The 26,238-nt window shown below is 42.9% G+C and overlaps 1 protein-coding gene across 1 annotated transcript in view; it reads right to left on the bottom strand.

Annotated features, from left to right (window-relative positions):
• Colec12 (collectin subfamily member 12) overlaps positions 1-26,238 on the bottom strand; it is a 169,490-nt gene that overhangs the window by 16,820 nt on the left and 126,432 nt on the right. The window contains exons 3-5 of the mRNA XM_031364948.1: positions 15,930-16,052; positions 9,569-9,667; positions 7,302-8,348 (exon numbers count right to left, since the gene is read on the bottom strand). Coding sequence (XP_031220808.1) covers positions 7,302-8,348; positions 9,569-9,667; positions 15,930-16,052 — 1,269 coding nt within the window. The remainder of the gene's footprint in view (positions 1-7,301; positions 8,349-9,568; positions 9,668-15,929; positions 16,053-26,238) is intronic.

Below are 26,238 nucleotides of genomic sequence, written 5' to 3'. Positions count from 1 at the left end.
TTGGTCTTATCTGCAATATGAGTTTTCTTCTCTGTAATATGAGGGAGTGTATTAGCCAATCCATGTCATTGAGAGACAAGTGAGGAGACCTCTTACTGTTAAATGTAATCTCCTTAAAGTAAGTTGGGGCCTGTGTCATTGCAAAATGGCTTAAAGTGGGGGAGGTGGGTTGTGCTGGGTGGATTATTATGCAAAGGTCTATGAAACAGGCACATAAAAATCATAACTTCTTAACTGTGTGTTTCATTCAAAGTATATATTAGCCCTCAGAAAACCCACCATGTGAAGAACTATTAGAAAATCCAATTACTTTAGTAATTCTTGATAATATTTTCTAAACTTTCAGCCAATAATTAGTTTCTCAATTCCTCATACTAAGTGTTGATGTTTTCCTGAAAGCTTCTGGAAATGAGTATATATGCAAGAAGGAACAGTGGCTTTTCAGGGCTTGCCTCTCAGCTCAGCTAGATTTTTTTTTTTTTTTTTTTTTTTTTTTTTTTTTTTTTTGCAACCCTCCCCAGGCTGCAAATGCGCACAGCTTCCCATCGCAGACCTAAATCCATCTCCCTCATTGGGGTGGCAGCTTTTTTCCTGTTTATTATTTCTGAGTAGGGTCTAGATGAACCTCATCCCCATTTTGGAAATGGCTGAATATCCTCACCAAGTATACATAGAGACACTGAGGCTTGTGTGAAGGAGGGCACTGAACATGGGTTCCAGAGTCAACACAAAACGCCAGCAGATGCTAGTTTCTAAATCACACAATGGAAAGGAATAAGCATAGCCATGAGGTTCAAGTTTATGTCTTTAATAAGACTCTAACTTTCAATAGATTCCCAGCTAGGTTCATATAAAACCAAGTCTCTTCTTGTAAGGCACTGCGCTTATCCACTGCACTCAGTTTTGTTTTTATTTATTTTTTTGTTTTTGTTTTTGTTTTTTTTTGGTTTTTTTTTGTTTTTTTTTTTTTTGAGACAGGGTTTCTCTGTATAGCCCTGGCTGTCCTGGTACTCACTCTGTAGACCAGGCTGGCCTCGAACTCAGAAATCCACCTGCCTCTGCTTCCCAAGTGCTGGGATTAAAGGCGTGTGCCACCACTGCCCAGCCACTGCACCCAGTAAGATCAAGCTTAACGTCTGAAACTATGCATAAACTAGCAGGCCTGTTACTCCCAGCTACGTTCACCTTGCAAAAACTGCCTAAAAGCAGGTACTCCACCAAGAAGCTGGGTTCCATGGATAATAGGAATCATATGATGTACTTTGCTCATTAAAAAAAAAAAAATTAGAGGTTTACTTTTCTTGTTACTTAAAAAAAAAAAAAATTTGATGAAAAGAACCAAAGCCATTTTAAAAGCCAGCATTAGACATGGAATGTTCTCCTCTAGGCCCCAAGATGCTAGTATCACTGGTTAGCCTCTGGATTATCTCAGGGCTTCTGGTCTTACTTGACTCTTTTATTGGGTGGCTATTGAAGTAAAAGTAAATTGAAACGAGGGGCTAGGCGCTGGTGCACTAGGTAAAGGTGATGGCTGTGCAAGCCCGACAGCCCAAGCTTGACCCTGGGAGCTCAGGTAGTTCCAGTCACAGCTTTCATGCAGAGAGGTCAGTGGCAGAGAGGCAGGCACATCACCCAAAGACTTACATGCTAGTCAAGTGCGGTGCAGCAGCAGAAACAAAGGAAAACCTGCTTCAACAGGATTGAAAGCAAGAGCAAAGTTACGCTTTGACCTCCTCACGTAAGCTGTGCCACATGTGTGCCTATATGTGCATACACACACACACACACACACATACACACACACACACACGCACAAATGAATCAACAAATAAATAAATTAAAATATGTTGCATACTCCTACCCCATAGTCCCACACATAAAATGGGAAAGTATTGTGTGTATGTGTTCACCAACATGAATTTAGAGTCAAGCATGTCATATTTTGGAGGCGTGTGGATGTTCATCCCAGAAGTACAACTGAGATTTGCGGTCAGACTGACTGAAATGTCACTGAATGTCAAGACTGAGTGTGTAGTTCTCTGACTTGAGATTCTGAATTACCATGTGTCTCAAAAAGCTGTTACAGGCTCCAAAAATGCACCCAGACAACCAAAACAGGATGCAGGGTAGCCCCACATTTGCACCGTCCTGATGCGGCTCCCAGATGTCAGAGATGTAGGGAACCTTAAGATGCTGAATTCTCAGATGTTAGACTTTTTGTCACTGTCCCATTTGGCTTTGTCATATGAATTGTGGACTTTGAGAAGTGCTTTCCCTCCTGGATCCCACTTGAGACAGTTTTAAACATGTTTTCCAACAAAACTTCTATGTGACATAAAGTAGAGAAATGGCCTAAGTTTTGTCTGGCTTCCAAGTTCTTGGAGATATGAAGTTAAGAACTTTGAGTGATGGCACTGGGGAGGCTGAAGGGAGGACTGCTATGGATTTGAGGCAGCCCAGGATACATATTTACTCTCTAGTTCATAGTGGGATACAATATAAACTTCTGTAACAACAACAACAACAACAACAACAACAACAAAACAACAACACAGACATGGTAGAAATAAAAAAGATACAATATAACGCAGTTTTCTTCTCATTAAAAAAAAAAAAACACTGGAATTAACTAAACGTATTAACCAGCCAAGTGTTAACTTTCTGTTTCTATAGCAGAATACCTTAAGAGGAAATATTTATGCCAGTTCATTGTTTTGGAGCTTCTGGTCCATGACATGACATCTTGCTTTTGGGCCTGTGATACCAAAGCATCAATCATATCAAGACTGGGAACACCTGGTAGAATAAACTATTACCTTACAGCTAAGATTAGAAAAGAAACTGGCAACCCCTTCAAGGTCAAGGGTAGATAAGTCCCCACTGAACTAGCCCTACCTCTTCAACATTCTATACTTCCCAATAACAGCAAGCCAAGGATTAAGCCTTTTAATCCACAGACTGCTGGGGACCATTCCAGATCCGAACTACAGCAACTTATAATAAGCAACTGTTAATAGTTTTATCAAGGTGAGAAGGAATGTGCAAATTAAAAACAAAACAAAAAAAGAGTTTGGCATGGTGGCACACACCTTTAAGCCCAGCACAGCACTTAGGAGACAGAAGCAGGCAGGTCTCTGTCAGTTCAAGGCCAGCCAGGTCTGCATAGTGAGTTCCAGTACAGACAGGGCTATGCAGCAAGACCCTGTCTCAAAACCAAACCAAACCAACAATAGCACATTGACAACCCACCTTATACATGGGACTTATATATCTCATCTGCCCTGGACTTGGTATTGTTCCCTGATCTTCTAGCATTGCTATACACCGCAGAGTTTAGTTCATGTCAATATCTAATCCAAGAATCAACTCCTCAAAGTAAATGCTTCATCTTTTCAATCTTGCCAAATGCGCTGGTCTCTGAAGGCACCAGGTACCCTGCTGGGGGGAGCCCAGGCCTGGGAACCAGTACTGTGGTCACAGAACCCTCTCTGTGAACTTGGAACAGGTACTTGTGTTCTGTATGGCTTAGTTCCCTCCCCTAACAAAGAAGAATGGTAATTTTTCCCACCTTAAGGAGTTGTAATGATGAAAGTAGACCATTTATTTGAGGGCCCAGAAGCATGACCTGCATGTTGCACATTCATAATTGGGCTGAAAATGATGGATGTGGACAGTACTTGAGTATGATTGCCTCCAGGTAAGGCTCTAGAAGCCAGCAGGAAGGACTCAGGCCCAAAGCCACCTTAACCTCCTCAACTGTAAGATTGTCCTCCACAGGCACACGGCACTCTGTTTTGCCTCTACGGCACTGTGCTGGCTACAGGGACAGCACAGGGGAAATCCACACTCACACAGGTGCTTTCTAACTCAAGCCAAGGCATCTCACTCCATACTTGCTCTTAACTCAAATGCCTTCTCAAAGGTCTGCAAGGTACATACAGATGAGGGTTCCTGGAGGAAGAACTTGGTATTCAAATGCTGCCTCATCCCATACTCACGAAACATTTCCTATTATCTCAGAGGGCTAAGAGGGAAATAGCGCACTACATGGAAGGCTCAAATGCTATGTGTAGGACTCAGCCTGGAGAGGAGCAGTTCTGGACAGAGCAGGAACTTACAGCACACCACTGTGCATTAGAAGCCCTCTCTATACGTGCTTGGGATAAAAATCCCATCATTTGTAACCAAAAGAAAGAAAAGGAAAGGCTTATTAACAAAAGTTTTGGTTGCCGAATGCACAGATGGCTGTTGCTGGGGGTCAAACCATGACTACCTATCTAGTTCTCTTTTGCTTTACTTTATCTTTTTGATATAGGGTCTTCCACATAGCCTAGGATGGCCTCGAACCTGCAGTCCTGCTTCCTTGGCCTCCTGGGTGCTGGCATTATGGGTGTGTATGACTTTGTTTTCTGCATCTTTTTTTAAAAGATTTATTTATTTATTTTATGTATATGAGTACACTGTAGCTGTACAGATGGTTGTGAGCCTTCATGTGGTTGTTGGAAATTGAAAATTTTAGGACCTCTGCTCACTTGGGTCAACTCCACTTGCTCAGTCCCTGCTTGCTCTGGCCCAAAGATTTATTTATTATACGTAAGTACACTGTAGCTGACTTCACACGCACCAGAAGAGGGTGTCTGATCTCATTACAGGTGGCTGTGTACCACCATGTGGTTGCTGGGATTTGAACTCAGGACCTTCGGAAGAACAGTCAGTGCTCTTACCTGCTGAGCCATCTCGCCAGTCCTGTTTTCTGCATCTTAATGAGGATTTTGGGATTACAGGTGTGCATCTTGGTGAGGATGCCTCTGGTAGCTGCCAGCACATGGCCTCATTAAATGCACATTAACAAAACTTTCTTGGATAATACCACAGTATTTTGAATCTCACAGAAGGCTCACATAAAACCACAAGTAAGCCAACATCAACATCAATCTATCCTGATTTATCAGCTTCTTCACAGTCAAGGGAAACAGAATGGGGTAGGATGAGCATATGTAGGAGGAAGCACTTGTGTCCTGAATGGGAGTGCTTTCTCAACCTCTCATTAACTTGAAATATCTGCTTGGGACTGCTGTTCTGAAGGCAACTGAAAATAGCTATTTAGGTGACCTTCATATAAGAGGCTGAGACAGGAGGATTAGACTTTGTGATCTGCCTGAATTATATAGTTAGATCCTGTCTCTCCCAAAAGAATGGAGGTCTGCTGGGTCTTGTCTACAACTAAGCGAGATCTCCTTTGTTTGTTTGTTTGTGGAGACAAGGTTTCTCTGTATAGTCCTGGCTATCCTGGAACTCATTCTGTAGACCAGGCAGGCCTTGAACTTAGAAATCCGCCTGCCTCTGCCTCCTGAATGCTGGGATTAAAGACATGTGCCACCGTTGCCCAGCCTAAGTAAGATCTTAACAGATCTGTTCTACTGGGCTAACATCTTACTATGACTCCAAGCTCTCAGATTCTGGGTGATTCTATCATCTTTACTTACTATATGTTTTGTGTTACTGACAAACTGTTGAAAATGATTCTGCCATCTGCTACCTGAATCTGTCCTTGATGTCCACAGGTGCTTTGTAGAGTTGATCATTCAACTAATGTGACAGGCACTCCTTAAAGTGACCTCCAGTGATGCATGTGCGACTTACTTCTAACCCACAGTACCTGGCAAAGGGATGGAAAAGTAATTTTCTTGATAGGTCACACCATGCATGTTCCACCTTAGCAGACTAGACAGAGATGGGGCTTCTTGATGATGGCTTTGCAGAAACTGAGATAGTGATATGGCTGCCTGACCAAGAATTGAATAGCCTCCAAGAATTGAGGGTATTCCTCAGATGACAACCCTTAGGTTCAAGACAATGAACTATGCCAAGAGTCTGAAGCAACATAGAAACATGGAAATATACATTTCCCCAGAACAGTTTCTGATGAACCCAAACTCCTTGAGGAACTGGCTGCATGGAAGTCCTCAAACAGATGACCCAACTGCATCGGGACCATGACTGGTAGAAACTGTTTGGTTTTACCGTATGTAGGTATATATTCAAAACAAACAAACAAACAACCCATTACCACCAATGCAGCCACCCAACTGTGTTACAATCCTATTTCCTAACAGGATCAATGCCCAATGCCTTGGTGAAATACAGACATGCTGTTTTAATTTTCCATGTTTGACCACTCTAAGAACCTGGTTAGTGTAAGGAAATAAGATGAGGTCACATGCCTCCCACTTAGTGAACTTGTTGTGACAGTAACTTTCTTAAATGCTCACAGATTATCTAATTCCTTCTTAGACTTTTTCAGGCTTGAAAGCAAGTCCTCCACTAAATTCAGCATGTACAGTCTACCTTTGACTCCTTTTTGAAAGTCAAGAATGACTACTTGTTTCCCAACTTCAGAGGCTTTAAAATTCTTTTAGGTTGAGCTAACAAAAGTTGAACATCTATCTGGCCCTCTTTGTATGCCCCGACAGAGGAGCATAGCATCTAGTTGTTCTTGTACTTTCAAACCTACGGTGGAAGTTTACTGTTGGGAATAAATTTGAATCCAAGCCACAGATACCCTGGATGACAGCAAAACTCATTTTCAATGCCAGTCACTCTGTTTCCATCTGTGAACTCACATTGAACTCCTGATCTTGTCTTTGCCTCTTTACTGCTGGCTGGGATTACAGGCATCTGAATACTATTGTTTTCCTTCAGAAGGGTCTTGCTTTGTAGCCCAGGCTGACTTTGAACTTAAGAATCTTCCTTCCTGAGCTCCCAAGTACTGGGGTTACGGGAGATCAGTAGTGCTAAGAGTGTGCTCACTGAGGTGAAACTACAAAGTTGTTCCCATTTTTCTCTCTTTTTGGATCACTTACTTTGGAGGCTGACAGATTTCCTGTTGTGACAACAATAAGGAAACTCACTTGGTGATGAACCAAGGGTTCTGCTGAGGGCCATGTGAATAAGTCATGTTAGATTCATGTCCCAACCTATCAAGCCTTCAGATGATGGTGGCTCCAACTAACATCTTAACTGCAACCACACAGACACACAGACACACACACATGTGGACACACACAAACACTCACACAGACAGACAGACAGACACGCACATACATAGACACACAGGGATGTACACAGACATAGACACACAGACACACATAGATACACAGAAACATGCACACACACATGGGTTTTAAGTTCCCAATCCATAAAACTTGTTATATAATACATATCTGTTTTAAATTTCCATATTTTAGAACAATTTGTTTATATGCAATAGATATAAATCCAAATACAGAATTGACACTTACCTTGTAGAATGGTAAAGTTCTTGATGAGCTGACCATGCTTGGAGTCAACCAGTTTCATTTCTTCCATAACCACTGATAAGTTGGCCACTTCAGTGTCTAACTTTGACCTCATCATGTCTTGCTGCATCCTGAGAGAAATAGCATCCAAGCGGATATTGACTAGCGTGTTATTCAAGGAGGTCAGGTCATCTGTGTGTTTGGTTAAGGTGTCTGTGCAAGTGGTCCTAACATCATTCAGATTGCTGGTCAGCGTTCGCAGGTGATGGGCTGTGTAGCTGATGTTGCTAATGATGTTCACAATATCTGTCTCAAAGATCTGGAAGCGTTCCTCAAGTTGGCTGAACTTGACAGCTGTTCTATTTTCTGTATCCTTGTGTAAATCTTGAAGGTCTTTCAGGCTCTGCTCGTTGGCCTGTGAGATAGTAGTAATGTTGTCCATCTGACCTGTGAATGAGCTGAGCTGGCTATTCATATCCTCCAGGGTGTCATTGTTGGCTTTGGCCAGGGCAGAGTTGTTGGCAGCCAGTGTCTGCAAGTTCTGTACTTTCTCCTTCAGCCAATCGGTGTCCTTCTTGGCTTGAAGGAAAACCTGCTGCAGATTTTGGAAGTCATTCTTAATTCGTTGGATGGCCAGGCTTGTGTCATCCACAGACCGCTGCAGATTCGTGATAAGATTCCTCTGCTGAACCTGGGTCAGGTTCAGGTTGTTGAGGTTCATGATAACCACATTCTGAGAATACATTTGGCTCTGCAGATTGCCCTGCAGCACGCTAGTATCTTGTTGCAGATTTGTGACATAGCCCTTGTATGCCTGGAGTGTCTTGTTGACGGTGGTAATAAGGAAAGAATTGCTCTGCAGAGTTCCCTTCAGTTGACTCTGACTATCTACTAATGAGTCCCCACTTGCCTGCAACTTCTCCAGTGTATCTTTGTTCTTGCTGGTTTTTTCTGTGATCTCCTGAAGTTGTTGACGGAGATCCAGAATATCTGATCTGAAGGTAGAAAGCTCAGAGTTGGTGCTTAGAGCTTTCTTTCCAGCTTGGTCCCCTGGAAGAAGAGATGCTTGTTACTTAGACTGGTGGTAGAGAGATGCTTAGGCAAGGCCAGGCATCCAGATATGGGCCATAGAGATGGCTCAGTGGGTAAAGGCATTTCCTGTCAGACCTAACAATATGAGTTCAATTCCTGAACCCACATAGTAGAGGAAGAGAACGGACTCTTATTACTTTTTTTTTCTCTGACCTCTGCATGCATGCTGTGGCATGTGTATGCCTCCTTAACCAACCAACCAATCAAATAAATGTAATTTTAAGCAAAGATCCCATGTACTTCTCTAGGAGTACTGTATTTTAGATGTAAAGTTTGTGGTGCCTGCAGCCTAGGCTGTATTACTAAGAATCTGTATCTATTTAAAACGGAGTCTATAGTGTCCAGCACAGGACTTACAAACTTGGGTGGACAATTTTTTCAAAGACAGAGGGGGATTTCACAGATACTAGGATACCAGGCAGGGTGTACTTGTAAGAAATCAACCTTCTAAATTGACCAAAATTCAATTTTTTCACTGTCAATAAAAATGATGAACTATACTGGAATTAAAATGCAAAATTCTTTGGCTCGGTGGATAGTTAATAATTTGAATGATAGAAATTATTAGCAATTTTCAAGAGCAGAGTCATACTCATAAAGCTTTATACATCATTTGAACCAAAGTTTATTCTTTTAATAATTGAGAACAAACATCAAGAAACTAAACAGGCAGGGGCTGGAGACATAGCTCAGTGGATAAGAGCACTGGCTGCTCTTTTGGAGGATTCAGGTTCAATTCCCAGCATCCACATGGCAACTCACAACTGTCTGTAACCCCACTTCCAGAGGATCCAAACCCTTCCACAGACATACATGTAGGCAAAACACCAGTGCACATAAAATAAAATATATCAATCATTTAAAAAAAAAAAGAAACCAAACAGGCTATATTTTTTTATATTAAAGGTCAACTCTGCTGGTTATAGGTTAATCTCAGCTTTCTAGAGGCAGGACTTAATGGTCCTGTGCAGTCAAGAGTGGGGAACAGATTTTATATAGTACATAAAAATTTAAGGTGGGATTCCTTTCTTTTAAAAGTGGAAGCATTACAGTGGAAAGGCAAGGAAAGATGTGGCACGCATCACAGAAACCCTGAACACATCACCATTCTGAACAGCTGTCACCACTACACAGGGGTACGCCCCTCCACTCAACGGTTCACTCTTGGTGCAGTTTACCTAATTTCTTCAGGTCACTTTCCACAGCAGTGAGTTTGTTGTCGTAAGTCTGGCGAGATGTCTCCATGCCATCTGTGACATTGTCCATTTTCTCTACAACTAAGATTTGGGAAAAGAAAGCATTAGTTGACTTATCTGCTCATGTTGGTTTCTCAGTTCCAAGATAATTTCATTATAGAAGAAAGCAGATTTGAAATACAAAGCTGAGATCAAATGGGAAGGAAGCTGTTCTTTAGAAAAACAACTTGTCAAAAGCCCAGTGATACAACTCACTTGTCAGAAGTGACATATCTGTAACTGTTCTTTTGACTTTGTAGTGCCATGGAAACTTTAGAAGGTGTTTGGATTAACTTCTGGTGTGCTGGGGTATCATGTATCAACTCCTCTGTTATTATCTCCATATGGAGACATACAACTCTGTTATCATTCACAAAGTTCTAAGACCTTTTAGCTCCTCACCATTCCTTGCAGGTGGGTACTCCACTGGCAAAGAACTGGCTTAGCTGGGTATGGTGGCACTACCCTAGCACTTGGAAGTCAGAGACAGGTGGTCTCTGCAAGTTGGAGGCCAGCAGAATAACTTGACTCAAATGTATACGCAAAGATGTCTGAGAAGGGACTGAAAGTGAAAACTATCAATCACTCTTTGCTATTATGAGTTCTACCCCAGCCTTAAAATCTATTTTCATTAATCAATGACAATTAAACTTATAACTTGTTAATTCCCATATCTAAATGATGATTCAATGAATCAAAACATTAAAAAACCATTTTCTTGATTCTATAGCAGGCTAGTGATGCAGCTAAACAAAGCTTCACTTCTGAGTTGTTCTCTGTGGTCAGGAATTCACGTTTGTTTCTAAGTGACTAATAGGCTATTTCTCTAGAAGTGACTTCCGTGGCACCTATTCTCCAGCAGCTTGGTATCTAGCAGAGGCCTGGCTGTTATGCATTCATGTGTGTGTGTGTGTGTGTGTGTGTGTGTGTGTGGAGGGTTGTAAGTTCATTTGTTTTAGAGATGACATCTCACTATGTTACCCAGACTGATCACCAACTAAGCTGTACCTTGCAGAATTCCCTAAGATTTGTTCTTTATTCCAGAACCTACACACCACGCTATCATGGCTTGTGTACTAAGATTATTTAGAGGTCCTTAACTTATGATGGCATCATGTCTGACAAGCCTACTTTCAACTGAAAGTATCCCAAGTAAAGAATGCTTTACTCCCTGACTTAGCTGTAGGAGCGGAGCCATGAGCATGGGTCAACATACCCAGGTTACGAGTGTCTTTGTTATCAAAAAGGTTCTTTTGAATAATGACTTTATTAAAAAAATGAATGCTTTGTGTAGTACTTGAGAGCTCAACGACAACGATTTTACTACCTATCGTGTGTTTTATCTATGCAGGACTATATGGGGAGATGCTCCCGGCTCCTCTCAGGAAGCCGACTATATGTGACCCAAAAATGAACTTGCTCCTCAGATCCTGGAACTGCCCCTGGAGAAGCGTTTGCTGTTTTCCCTCAAGTGTTCAGTCTGGCCGCAGTGAACTCCATGAAGTGCCCTAACTGCTCTTCCTTATTTGAGCTTTTCCATGTGCTCTTCATGGCTTACAGTCCTCATGCCTGGTTTGTTCTATTTTCTTTTAAAATTGATTTAAGTCATGGAGGAGCATAATATACATCACTAGCAGGGGGGGAAAAACCGAAATTCAAACCATGGTTTTTACTGAGTGTGTCCTGCCTCATACTATTATGAGTTGACAAATGGGGAAAATTGAGGACCATCTGCAGATACATCTCTAGCTCTTAGCTCATTGTATGGCACTTAATCTATAGTTATTATGCCATTTATTATAAAGAGCGAGCATTTGCTGAGGTCTAGGAAGCCTGGCTGAGCTCTAGGTTAGAGAGGTCAACATGTTAGGTCAACAAACCAGGGAGCTTCAGCACTGGCTCAGGACAACACTTTGGTGAATTATTACTATTTCTAAAATTGCCACCCAGAAGCTGGAGAGACAGGTCAGTGGTTAGGACTGAATACTGCTCCTGTAGAGGACCAGAATTCAGATCACAGCACCCATATTGCAACTCCCTCTAACTCCAGATCCAGGGCATGACGCCCTCTTGTGGTCTCCACTGGTACTGCGCACAGGTGTAGCGATCCACCCACCCCCATATATACTCATGACTTAAAAAAAAAAAAATTACTACAGGGACACAGAGGTCCATTTCCAACTTGGACCTTTGGGCTGTGTGACAGTCATACATGCTCCTGAATCCTTGGAAATTGTATAGAACAAAATACATTTTATGCATTTACTAAAGCTAAACACAATAAAATATTTACAAGCTTAAACTCAGTTTTGACTCTCAGATAAAAACATATGCCTCATTTTGTCCTCAAACCACACACAGAATTTCAAGTCCTGCCTCTTTCCTGGAAGCCAAAGAAATCTGAAATATGCTGACAGTCGGTCACTTTCCACCCTCTCTAATTTTTCTTCCATTTTAGTATCTAAAAACACATAACTGGTGTGGACAGATAATTCAAGTGTACTTAGGATAAAGGGAATAATACTCTTACTTAAAAAGAAGAAGAAAGATAACAACAACAACAACAACAAAGTAACTGCTAATTTTGCTTTCCACAAGGAAAGGAAATGATGTGTCCTGCCCACAAGTGCTAATAAAGCAGTCCCACGTGTGTGTGTCTGTGTTTAAAAATAGCACCCTGGTATAAGGCTGTAAACTATAGGGCTGTGACGCTGGCAGTGTGCAAGTGTATAAAAAAACCCCAGGCTAACGGGAATCCAGAACTAACACTATGCCAGCACACAACCTCCTCCTCAGTTTTCCTCTAATTTACAGCACAAAGTTTCAACCAGGAACATAATGACTGCAGCTCCTGTCTCATCCTAGAAATTCTAAGTCTATAAAGACCTGTTTCTAGATCATATACTGATAACAAAAACAAAGAGGCAGCACAGGAAGGATACCAGCATTCTGGCTATCGATGGGGCCCTTCAACTGAAAACTGTTTTCTGGTGAGGAAAACATCACCGGCATTTCAGTCGGTGTGCCTGAAGAGCAGCTCTCCTCACACACTCAGTGCACACTCCCCTCACAGCTGCATGGGAATACCTTTACACTTTGCTGCTACCCCTTGGCCTGGACACTAACCCCCTCCTATTTTGTTTACACTCATTTCTTAAGGTCTACCCCATGGCATTAAGTCTCTCTCATGAGTCTGGAACACACCGCAATCCCTAGTTTGGGCCCATGTGCTGCACCTTCACTGCAGTTAGCTCCTATTACAGCTGTTTTACAGAAGAGGAAACTGAGTTTTAGAGATAGTCAAGAACATCTCAGAATCACACAGGCATAAAAGAGACATCAGGCTCGGAGATGAACCTCTAAAATCCATGTCTTCTTCAACTCTACACAGATTTTTTTTTTGAATATTTCTTTCTTCAATCTGATTTCCCTTAATAAAGGAGAATCCCCAAGGGATAATCAATCATGGCCTCGTTCTATTTTCTTTAAGGTTATCATCAACAGATGTTTATTATGCATCTGGCACGGTGCTAAGTGTTAAAGATAGAGAGACAGGCCATGGCTCCTCGTTGAGTCCAGGAACAAGATCAGAGCACAGAGCTCCCACGTTCTACTTCAAATGCTCGCGCCGTACTGACAAATCACCGTGCAGGGAGAGAAATGCTCTCTCTCAACAGTTCCTAGGAATTCTAGTATCAGCAGCTACCCAACCTTGGGACTCATCAAAGACATTTCTACCATTAACACTATCTCAGGATTCATTACTGAGAAATGGGCATTATCCCAAGTTCTCATGGCATGCTTTGATGTGTCTGTGCCTCCATCTAAAGCTTAGCACTGAGGTGTTAGACAGACAACGGTCAGGAACTCGGAGGCAATGGAGACAATACTGCCTGAGATTTGTGTCTTTCTTCATTCTAAGCATCTTAAGAGGGGCCTGGTGGGCAGGGTAATGGAATAGAATTTTCATGGTTAGGGACCATTCTGGGAGGAGTGTGACTTACTGAAGAGCTTCAAGTAGGCTTACTGACTAATGAGTCTAAAGTGGAGGATGTATCAAATTGCAACTGTCCAAAACCATGTTTCCGAAACTTCCAAGGCTCATGGTCACACCCATTGTACAGACCACACCCGAATGGCTAAGTGATCCTCCAGCTTGCTTGGCAAATTCTCAAGATGAGACTTCTCTAGATCCTAACACATGGCTATGAAAGCAACATGAGAGGAGAAGCAAAGAACGGTTCTGAGGAAAACTGCAGAGACAGCCTTTGGCAACCCTGATTAAGGGAGTTTGTTTCCTTTCATCCTCTTCAGAGAGACACCTTCTTGGATGACTTTTACTGCATATTTTTCTTCTTTCATTTAATGGAGAAGGGCTTTTCCAGCCATCAAAGCAGGGGTCTGCAAAGGGAGGACTGGGGCTTATCTTTCTGCCTCCTATAACAGTGGGGTCACCGGAGTCTTATCAGTAAGCAAAGGAGTCACTGCACATAAAGGGAAAGCGCATCTGGGGAATGTCAGCTTTGAGTTCACTAAGCTGGCACTGGTGACTGAAAGGATATATTGCATTTTCTTCCTCTTCTTCTTCCCCCTTTCCTCTTCCTCCTTCTCTTCCTCCTCCTCCTCCTCTTCTTCTTTGTCAGCAGAAGCCAGAGGAATGGAGGGAAAGGGTGTCAAGAAGTCACCTGCTCCCCAAATCTCTCCTCCCTTCACCCTGGTAAGATTTCACCTACACAGCAGGCCAAGCTGATCTCCAGAATGTTAGATGTCTGGGTAGTGCTTTGAAGAACAGCAATCCCCTACACAGACTGTCTCAGAGATGCCTAGGTATCTGTTCTTTATCTTCCTAGAAACCAGCTCCAATCTTCATCTACTGACCTACTTGTGTGGCTAATCCTGGGTACCTAAGAAGTAAACTCTGAGTTGTAGGTACTAGTTGGAGATTTCATAAATAAAAGACAGTTTCTGTAAAAGCCTGTGGTTTGGATATTAAGCCAAACAAGCCAGACACACTAGCCATGATTATATGGTTCAACAGGGCCTAAAGTGAAGCAGATCAGCAGAGGGACAAATAGGAGGTTTCTCTCAGGGGTTTCTAGTGAGCCAGGCATCAGAGACATGAGAGGTAAGGAGAAGCCATTTAGATGCAATACAGGCCAGTGATCCAGCACATGGATATGGTAGAGCTAGTCCAATATGGTGGGGAGCTAGGGTGAGAAGGTAGCCAGTCTGGAAGCTTTGGAGGAAAATCACTTCTACCTTAATCAGACATGGTAGGCGTGACATTTTATGAAGCAGATGGAAGTGGTGCTGCTATTTGTTAAGTTTAATCTCTATAGGGCAGTGTTTGTATGGATGTTCACAAACAATAGTGACAGAACATGCTGTAGAAAAAAGCAAAAGGGTCAATTCCTGGGTGGGTGAGCCATGTCCTTGGAGAGCCTGAGTCCCCTCCTCTGTCAGGAGGGCTTCCCTCAGTGATAACAGCAGGTTTCCTCAGAACCTCTTAGAAACAGATAAGACAAAAAACAAACAGAGGATGAGGGAATGGCTGGGGAAAAGTGGGAGAAAACAACAAAGAGGGGGAAATTTTTTGAACACATAAAGGGTTGTCATGATTATGAAGTGAATCACTACTGTCCCCTCCACGGCTAAGACCTCAGGACACAAAGATGGAGTTCGTGAGGTTTGTGAATTTTATACCAGAATATCATAAATAGAAGAAGTGCCTAGCCCTGCAGACAGTTGATGTGCCAGGGTCGGGGGATACCGAGGGGACCTCTACTCTCTTAGAGGAGGAGGAGAGAGGGGCTGGGGGAGGGGAGATGGAAGGGGGGACAGTGATTGGAATGTAAAGTGAATAACAATAATAAAAAAACAAAGAAACAAGCAAACAGAAAAGAGACACAAAAATATAATAGTACAATAAAAAAACAAGACAACAAAAAACAATATCATAAATAAATGTATTTGCATTGAACATACACCAATTATTTTTGGCATTATTTTCTAAATAATGTAGTACAGCAACTGTTTACATAGCATTTTCTTATATTAGGGTATTATAAGTCATCTAGAAGTGACATAAAACATGTGGGAGGAGGTATACAGGTTACCTGTGCAAGCCCCGCACTCAGAAATGATAGCATCCAAACCTTCTGAGATCTTTAGAGGGGCCAAGAGATTTAAAACTAACTCTCTATAGATACCAGGGTCAACTGTACAACATCCTTCAAAGATAACTTTTCTGTGTTTAAATTTCACACACCCTTGCTATTTGGAGTGGAAAAGAAAGAGCGCTTACCTTTATATCCCAAAATGGCTACTGTGATGGTCAGTAAGGCACACAGAATGTATAATAATATAATTGAAAACTTCAGTGCCCAGTTATTTTTACATTTGGTACACTGTGTCCCCTCCTGAATACCTGTAAGAGAAGTCAGAATTTAATACTATGAAATAAAAACATCATTTCAAACAGTATCTTCGCTAGAGCATATCTTAACTATTTTTCATGCTACTGTTAGAACATACCCCGACAAAAAAGAGAGGGAGGGAAGAAAAAGTTTAGTTTAGTTTGCAGCTCAGGGCACCTCCACCACAGTACTGGATCACAGAGGGAGCTGGTCCCACTGCCTCCAGGTCAGATGCAGATAGCAATGAATGCTCATACTCAGCTCATTCTCTCCTGTTTACACACTCCAGGATCCCTGCCTAGGCAACCAGCCTTTGCCCTAGAGATGGGTCTTCTCATTTCAAAGAACTTAATCAGCACAGTCTCTCACAGGCATGCCTAGGGGTTAAGTGACTTCATACAAGGTGTTCCTGAAAGCTTGTCTCCTGGATGATTCCAGGTTGAAAATTAACACTAACCACGACAAATGATTTGGATTTAAATACCATAAGTAACCAGTTTTAACCATGTGCCTTCCTATACCATGAAACTATTTTGAAATTAAAATCACCACTGTAGCAATTCAGCCCATCAACATGACATCATGTTGTCATAGTTACAACTACAAATAACCGTCCACTATGATAATCAGGCATTTTTTTCTTTTTACTTGTTCTTCTTTCATACAGTACATCCTGAACTCAGGCTCCCCTCTCTCCTCCCCCCAGTTCACTCTCCCCACCTCCCCTTTTCCCTAGAGTCACTGCTCCTTCATTTCCCTTCAGGAAAGAGCAGGCTTCCTAGGGATATGAACCAAACATGCCATGCTATAACAAGAAGCAGTAAAGCTAGGCACACACCCCATATCAAGGCTGGATGAGGCCACCTACTAGGAGGAAAAGGGTCCCAAGAGCAGGCAAGAGTCAGACATCCCACTCCTACTGTTAGGGGTTCCACAAACCCCCTACACTAAACCACCACAGTGTGTGTGCAGAGGAACTAGCTCAGACCCACGTAGGCTCCATGACTGGCCCCTCAGTCTCTGTGAGGCCCCTAGGAGCCCGGCTGAGTTGATTCTGTGGTCTGTATTCTTTTGGTGTTGGTGTCCTTTGACCCCTCTGGATCCTATAATCCTTCCTCCCCCTCTTCTGCAGGATTCCCCAAGTTCCCCTAATGTTTGTGTGTGGGTCTCTGCATCTGACCCACCAGCTGCAGAAGGGAGCCTCTCTGATGGCAGAATCAACCATTTTTAAAATTACATATTCTTTATTTGTATGTATATGGTCACGCATGTGCTACTTCGTGTGTATAGAGGTCTGTAGCCAACAGCCTGTAGAAGATGGTTCTGTCTATTTGCCATGTGGATCCTGCGGACCACACTCAGGTAACCAGGCTAGGCAGTGAGTGCCTTTACCTGCTGAGCCACTTAGCTGGCCTTATAGTGATAATTTGTTAGTAAACACTTCTATTTTACAAAAATACTTAAAACAACCATATCTTCTTGTTTCCACATTATTTCAAACAACAGTTAAACATCAGACTCTGGGGCCTGGTGAGCTGGCTCAGTGGGTAAGAGCACTGACTGCTCCTCCGAAGGTCCTGAGTTCAAATCCCAGCAACCACATGGTGGCTCACAACCACCCGTAATGAGATCTGACGCCCTCTTCTGGAGTATCTGAAGACAGCTACAGTGTACTTATTTATAATAATAAGCAGGGCTGACCAGAGTGAGTGGGGTCGACGGGAGTGAGCAGATGTCCTAAAAATTCAATTCCCAGAAACCACATGGTGGCTCACAACCATCTATATAGCTACAGTGTACTCATATACATAAAATAAAATAAATATATCTTAAAAAAAAAAAACCCAACAGACTCTGGCCTTAATGCTTATTGTGGAAGTGTGTTAAATTGTTCTCTTTACCTTCAAAGGTTAAACCTGACTCTTGGCTGTCAAAACTGATAGTACTATAATATCAGACCAAAAGGGAGTATTTACACCCTAGAAATGAACATTCTACAGAGTAGTCCCCTTTACCACTCCCTAAAAAAACCTCTGGTTCATTCACATGCCATTGATTGTAATATACTAGAATTTATAGGAAAAAAACCCCATGGTTTTAGCATCAAATGCATAATATAAAAGTATTCTCTGCATCACAGGTATACAAAATAGGTAGTAAGTCTTAGTTGAGTTACCACAGTATTCTGAATAGCTACTTCAGGAAAAAAAATGGAAAAATTTTTATGAAAACAAAATTTCATAAATAATTTTAATGAAATGAGGTATTTTAATTGCTTACAGTTTAACTCTGAAAAAAAAAAAAAAAAGCCCAGTTTACATAGAAAACCCAGCACTCCCACTTCATGAGACTCTAGAGACTAAGCCAGGAGGAGCTAACGTTTCCATCTGGCTGGTTAGAAATGCAGAAGACAGACTGCGGGTGTCCTAATGGGAAGCTCCCACTGCACCGAGGTCATGGTGTCCGGACAGTCCTCACCTGCCTGAGCTGTCTCTCTGCCTGTGGTACCCCTAGCATCTCACAGGGGGACAGAGCGTACAGCACTGATCTAGAACTACATGCTTAACTTCCGACAGCAGTCATGAAGCTGTTGTCAGAGCTTCCCTTTTGGTTGTTTTATGTCTTTCTCCAGTTGAAGAGCTCTTCAGCTGGGTTTAACTGCAAAATGAAGATAAGCACAAGGTGACACCAATGGCTGAAGCTTAGCTCTCAGGGTTCAGCCACCCCTCCAGTGTTCTGTGCTACAGGCAAGAGGGAGCCCAATCCATCGTTTTCATGTCTCATGCAGGGTTCTCAAGCTTGGGCGGGCAGCAGAATCACTTGAAGGGTTCATTACTACAGACTTCCTGGCTAAGGGGGGGGGGTTGGGGGGGAGGTCTGAGAAAGGCACTGGAGAGTGTGAATGTCTAACATCCCAGGGGTTCAATTTCTCAAAATTGAAAGGCCTTCTCATATCATATTTTTAAAATGCAGATTCCAGTCCAAATAAAGCTGAGAGGATCCACATTTAGCAAGGTACAGGCGTTATCATGTGAGGACCACAATCTAAGGGATGGGAGTCTCACTCAGAAGCTGATCATGACCGTAAGCTACTGATTTGTTGATGGCTTTTAGATGAAGCCATAAAATCAATCCCTTCGTCAAACACATGTACAACAATCAGTTTTTTTTTTCATAATTTACCATTGGGTGGGAAATGGTATTGCCCAGCAACAGGGTCTTTCGGGAAACCAAAGCCCACCATTTAGTTAGGCTGGCTGGCTAGCAAGCATGAGGCTCTTTCTGGCTCTTGCCCCATGCTGGGTTTTTAGGTGCATACAATCATGTCTAGCTTTTTACATGTGTGCTAGGGCTTCCTACTTGGGCCCTCATTCCTGCAGAACAGCCACTCTCATTCACAGAGCCACCTCCCCAGTTTCTACCTTACTTCTTTAACACGCACTTCTGTGCCTCAGTGCTGTCTCTTGTCCTTCGCTGCCCTCATGACTACATCTGCAAAACACATCTCCAACTTCAACCTGACCTATGGTCTACTATCCAAACTGCGCAGGTAGTTAAACTGAAACACATCACGAATGTGTCTCTTCAACTTATTCTTCAATTGACAAGTCCCATTGATCTTCCTATAGGGTATTTTCATCACCATCATTAATCAACTACTTTCCTGGTGTTCGATGGATTCCAACACAGTACCAAGTTCTGAGCTGAGTCCTTTATGGCGAACATCTGGAATCCATAGAACAAGGTGCAAGGAGGTCTAGCGGAGAGAGCTTAGGTGCCATCTTCCACATACCACAGCTAGGCTTCTAACTTGAGTCGGCCTCTACAAGCCTCCATCTCTGCACTACACCATGATCTCTGCCCTGCTCATCCTCTCTCTTTCCACTGCCACTGTCTTAGTGTGAGGTCTTTACCCCCAATCGAGACTTTCTTTTCCATTCCCACTATAACCTAGCCTCACCCACTGCTAGAATTATTGCTGTCCTTTGTCGAGAAGGAAAAGACAAAAACAACTTTCAATGCCTCGCCCTTAATTAAAAGATGAACAAGCAAATGAACACAAACACTTCCAGCTCAAAGTGTCTGTCATCTAGTGGCTTAAAATAAAACTGGGTTATTGCGATGGCTCAGTAGGTAAAGCCAGCTGCAGATGGGCCTGACTTGAATTCCCAGGTGTCTTGTGGTAGGAGAGATCCAATTGTGACTCCCTAGAGGTTGTCCTCTGACCTCTGTCTGCGCATGTGCATAAGCATGAGCATGCACATACACATACACATAAAGGAATAAAAATTAATTAAACAAAGCTTCTCATATTCAGAGGATGCGAAAGCACTATTAAAGCTTGGAGAGGAAGAATTTTAAGTAGACCCGCAAACATGATGCACTCCATGCTGAGAAAGAACATATTGGTTTTGGTAGCAAATGCAAGATAGGAAAATAGACACACAGATGTTGGACCAGTCTTCTGCAGAAGGATTAGATGGTGCCAAGGTTTCAGAGGGTGTCATTTTCTTGGGTTTTGAGGCTTCAGGGTGACTTCTTACTCTCTACAAGAAGGCTCTTGGAAGATTTGGTTGGAGAGATTATGATAAATAACAGAATCTGGGAGCTTCAGGCTAGTACAGAGGTCATCTAATCAAGTGTCACTGTGTTACTGATGGGAAAAGGAGGCCCAGGGAGGCGAATCATGATTAGAAGACAAGTGTCCTGACTGTATCGCATACATCTGTTCTTGTCCTCTGTGTGACAGCACTAGGTTGCCACTGGGCGTCTTTACATGTGGGATGCACAAGGATCTGCTCCCAGACAGCATGCCACAGGCCTACATTCCAAAGGACAGGAGCACTTCCGAGCAGTGAGCATTTCTCCCTGCTGACTATCAGCATTAACCAGTATCAGATGGCACTGCCTGGCCTCCCTTTCCATTTGACACACTTTCTCTGGCTTGTTTTTTTCTCCCTCAGGAGACTTATTTTTAATAAGAACTTTGTTTTATCTTTCCTTCTCTGCCCTCTCCTGGGACGACATCTGGCTAAACATATGGATGCCTACTACAAAGGCCCGGCAGGTTCCTGGAGCTGGGGGGACCCCTTCTTCCTTGAACCTAGATAGTCACAAAAAACCAAACATTTGAGAGAGCTAACCCCCTGTTACCAGCCTTTGTAGTGTTTGTTTACTTAGCATTACTTTCCAGAGACTAGGGACTTTGTTCCCACGGGGCCGGGGGAGGTGGAGGAAGAGCAGCAGGGCCGATCTGCAGAATGCTGGGCATCAGAGATTTCAGTTCAAAGCAGAGCAACACTGCGCCTTACCACCAAGCAATCTAGCTTCTTGAAAAGCCTGCCCCAAACACACATTTGTAGTGCGGCTGGCTGCAGGCAGAAGGGCCTGAGGGGCCTTGTTTTCCACTGGCTGTCTTCTAGAACTACCTCCACTCCAGTCCATTTCATTTTGCAGTGTTCAAGTCTTTACTATTCAGAAACCTCTGGAAGCCCCATGAAGCCAGAATCAGTCTGTCAGTCTGGTGAACTTGAACAGCCTACTGAAGTTAAGAAAAAACCGACAACTTGGCGTTTAGTGTCTATACTCAAAAGTTCTCTCTGTTGTCCTGTTTCCAATAACACATGTTTCAAGTAAGAATGGGATGGGATGGGGCAACCAACCAGGGAGTGGTGAGCTGGTTGCAGGAATAACTGACATGCCCCAAGAATGCCAGTACAGAGGGCCAGAGGAATTCATCAGTAAAGAGAATCCCTTTTGGCTGTGGTTCTCCATAAAGAGCCCTCCCAAGTGTTGTGGTCCAGGCTCCAACCCACTGTGTTTTTCCAAACTTTTTGAGAAGTCCAAAAAAAGAAAGTATTCTCTTATCTATGTGCTTGCCTGCCATGTATATCACCAAAGATGAGCTTGTTCATTAAGCGGGCTCCACACTGATTGCGCCTCTTCCTCAGCAGGTAGAGGTTGCACTGTGAGCACCGTGGAACAATCTAGGTCATTTTAATTTCCTCAAGTGTCTTTTGTTGGATAGTATCATCATCAAGACCATGTGGCTAAGAAGAAGCATCAGGAAGCTGGTAGATTGCAAAATCCCGAAGACCACAGTTTTGGTCTGATATTTGAAGTGAACTTTTCATGTGGCTTTACCATAGTTACTAATCTATTGCCTGGTGGCATATATTCCCATAAGCCTAGGCGAATGACTTGGTTCTAACAGTAAAAACTGATAAGTCAAATAAATACCTACACATAATTATAATTGTCCTCTACTGCAACAAAACAAGAGTTAACATCCTGGCTAGCTGCCCAAATGTTATGAAATCACAAAAGGTTACATGCCTGAACCTTTCATCCCACAAACAGTTAGCTTGTCCTCATTACACAGGCCATTTAGTATGTGACACAATATGGGCTTTGTTAGTCTAATTCTTTTTATTATTAAGTGATTTTGTTTCCTAAATATAAATCCCAGTGCTGGACACCTTAGCATGCCAAGTTTCCCTGCGACATAAGGAATCACAAAAATGGACTCAGGACAAGAAGTGACAATGAAGTCACTTTCTGTACAAACAAGCAGCACTTCTCTCAGCAATTCTACTCATGAACACGTATCCAAGCCAGAGAAAATGACTAGCTAGAAGATAGCTTTAGGAGTAAACCCTTCCATATGTATTATGAATGTTCTGTAACAGTCTATGTGTTTACCAATAGTATAGTTTATTTCTATTTATTTTTTCATATACATAAAAGAGAAGAGTTGTGGCTCTGGTTTGGCTTTAATTTTTTAAAGAGTAAGTATTATTTGTTTAAGATTTATAATTTATACCCTGCCTTTATTATTTTTTTTATAAGGAATTGCCATAGGGAAAACCAGATGTAATAGTCCCACTCAAGATATAGAGTATCTGCCAGCATGTACAGTGTCTCAAGACAGCACCATCATTTTCTCTTTGTGCTTTTTATATAAGAATTCTTTATCAGACGTGCTGTCCACAAATGCTTTCAATTCTGAGCAGAAGATTTTGCTGGCTGCAGAGGTCATCTCTTTCATACCCGCTCCTAGCTGGTCCCCTCCCTCCTGGCTGCATTCCTGCCTGTTTCATTCTTCTGCTCAGAGTGAATGGACGATGGATTCCAGCAGTCCTGACAGCTTCATTATTTGGCACTACTATGCAGTGTCCTTCTGTGACTAAGCTCTGAATCTTTGCATGAAAAGAACTCTGATGATCAAGCTCCAGCTTGGGCCACAAGAGCCTGCCACACAATTAAGACAGAGACACACCACGCACGTACTTGGACAGAGGCTGACAGGCATTTTCTTGCAAACACAAACAGGAACTGCTAAGAATGATTGCTATTTCTGGGGACCCAATGTGGGCCAAACTCTCCCTCCTTGCCGCTTGCAATTCCTCTAATAACCCCAGAGAGAAGGAGTCCCACCCTCATTTTAAAGACTTTAGAAAATTGGACGGTCAAACAAGTTGAGTTTTCCAAACCATGACACAGAGCTGGAGCTTGGTCACCCATTCTTCAAGCTTACTTCTAGGGGGAAAAAATGCCGAATTAGCTAAATTAGCTGGTGGGTTAAATGTGCATGACAAGCATCCTGTCAGAATAAAGCAGCACAGAACATTTTATATGTTGAGAGAGAAGCTTTCTCAGATATGAACAATAAAACCTAATCCCTAATTAACTACAACAGATCCCAGGGCTTCTGTAGGCTGTAATTCTCTCGTGCTATGTTGACCTGAGCAGCAAGCAAGACGATTCTACCCTCAATAAGTGTTCATTGCTCCATGAAATCTCAGGATCAGCTATGAAGGTCTACTGTCAAGAAGGCTTGTTGACCCTTCCTGTAGGATAAGCATGGCCCCTTCCCCCAAGGCAGGCAGTACTTTTTGAAAAGGGTGGAGTAGGATGAGAAGGTAACTCTGTAACTTCAAGGCAAACTATGAGGCATGCAGAGGCCTCCAGAAGCTTAGCCTGGAAACCAGATCAAGTCAGTTGCTTCTAGAAGGTTTTCTTTCTAAAACTGAGTACACTGAGATAGGACCAGCCTCCAAAGTCCTGAACAAACGCCGGTGGTTCAAGCTTGCAGGACCCGAGCACACACAGTTAGCAGAAAGGTCAAGGGGCAGGGGTTAAAATGATTAAAAGATGAATTGTGTCTAGCTTCTCAATCTCCTGAAAAACAAAAACCAAAAACCTAGCTGGAGTACCATCGTCAAACAATGTGTTCCCTACGCCAGTTGGGTACTAGGGAAAGAAAGATGGTTTTCTGTCAATCTACCTCACATTTACTGGAAACAGCTTTCCTATCCTACCTTTGTGCCTGTCCTTGAAGGTGAGGAGTGACAGTATGATCCCCCAGTCCTGGAGGCCAGGGTGTAGGCATCCTGGGACAGGTGTATGAATGTCAACAGTCTGATCTTCAGTGTGCCCTAGTCCCCGGCTCAGCTGGGCTGCTCTGCCAGAAGCTGCCTCTTTGGTAGAGATAGGAGTGGTGGTGGGGCTGGGGAATGGATGGGAAACACGCCCGCCTCGAGACCTCTCCCAGACAGTGCCAATGGCAACTGTCTACCGCAACTTAGCTCTCCACATTCAGCTCTCACAAAGCTCAAACGAACAAGTCAGAGGGCAACATGAAAGCCCACGGCTCCCTGTTTGCTTCTAGTGTTGCTGCTTTAGCAAGTGTCACTTTGAGGCAGCTAAAGGACCCACAAAATAACAACAAGGCACACAGGTGAGCAGGATTAATCTTAGTTAATGACAGGTTCTCTGCTGATGATGGTGGAAACATCAAAGTCGGAATCTATTCTTCTACGTACTCTTGCTTTCTTTTCTACGCTTGCCCCCCTCTGCCCCCGTTCTAAGTGTGAAGGTGTGTGCACTTGGAAGCCACAGGAAGACATTCAATATCTTCCTTAATTCAACCCCTTCTACTCCTTTAAGACGGGTGTCACACTGACCCGTGAGGTCACAGTCTCAGCTGTCCAGTGAGTTGCTATAATCCACCTGTCTTCACCCCGCAGTGCTGGGGTTATGGGTACAGGCAGACATGCCTGTCTGCTTGCACGGCGAGCGCTCTTCCCCGCTGAGCCATTTCCCCAGCCCTACATTTGCTTTCTTCGAGGATAACTAGTATTTTGATGAAAGGGGAGGAGGCTTCAATAGGAATGAAAATAACAAGCCTGGCAGACATGTTTCATTCCTTCTACAAGAGAAAGGACACTTAGAATTGGGACGAAAGAAACCTAGACAGTGACAGACACTCCAGCTGGTGTCCATTCTATCCTGCACTGGATATATCTTGGTCCAGAACCTTAATGGGAACAAGACAGCCAAGTTAAAATGATCAAAGTGAGGGAAGGTTGGCTAGTTAACAATGGGAAATCCAGCTTTGTTTCCTGGAGGGTGGCTGCCCAGTTCACCAGCCACACGCTTGTTGTTAAAGCTGAAGAAAGGGCAGAGAGGGGAAGCTTTTTGGGACAGACAACTATGATTTTCTTTTTTCTTTGTTTTAAAGATTTATTTGTTTTATGCATATGAGTACACATTGTAGCTGTACAGATGGTTGTGAGCTTTCATGTGGTTGTTGGGAATTGAATTTAGGATCTCTGCTCACTCCGGTCAACTTCACTCATTCAGTTCCTGCTCACTCCAGCCCAAAGATTTATTTATTATAATTAAGTACACTGAAGCTGTCATCAGACACACCAGAAGAGGGCGTCAGATCTCACTACGGATGGTTGTGAGCCACCATGTGGTTGCTGGGATTTGAACTTAGGACCTTTGCAAGAGCAGTCAGTGCTCTTACCCGCTAAGCCATCTCATCAGCCCCAATAACTATGATTTTCAAGACAAAAGAATGAAACTGGAAACTAAACAAAAAGTCACTCAACAGAAACATTAGAAGGCACACAGCCAATTATAACTGAATGACAAGTAAAGTAGAACATCTTGACTTATTAAATTTTTCACACCAAAGAGTTCCTTCCTAACGCAGCTAACATTTAGAAATGCTGAAAAATGAAATAACTAAAAACACACTTTTATATACACACATGTGACTTCCTTCAGATAGATGCACAAATCAAACGGACATCCCATAGATTTCTCAGCAGTATGGCTAGAGCTACATGCTACTGACTGGTGAAAACTTATTGTTTGTCTATCTGTACAGATCCATGGTCCTGAACT

This window comes from Mastomys coucha, unplaced genomic scaffold, assembly GCF_008632895.1.
Source record: "Mastomys coucha isolate ucsf_1 unplaced genomic scaffold, UCSF_Mcou_1 pScaffold13, whole genome shotgun sequence".
Classification (NCBI taxonomy): Eukaryota; Metazoa; Chordata; class Mammalia; order Rodentia; family Muridae; genus Mastomys; species Mastomys coucha.
Note: the sequence above shows the minus strand (reverse complement) of the source record. Positions and strands in the feature narration are given on the sequence as shown.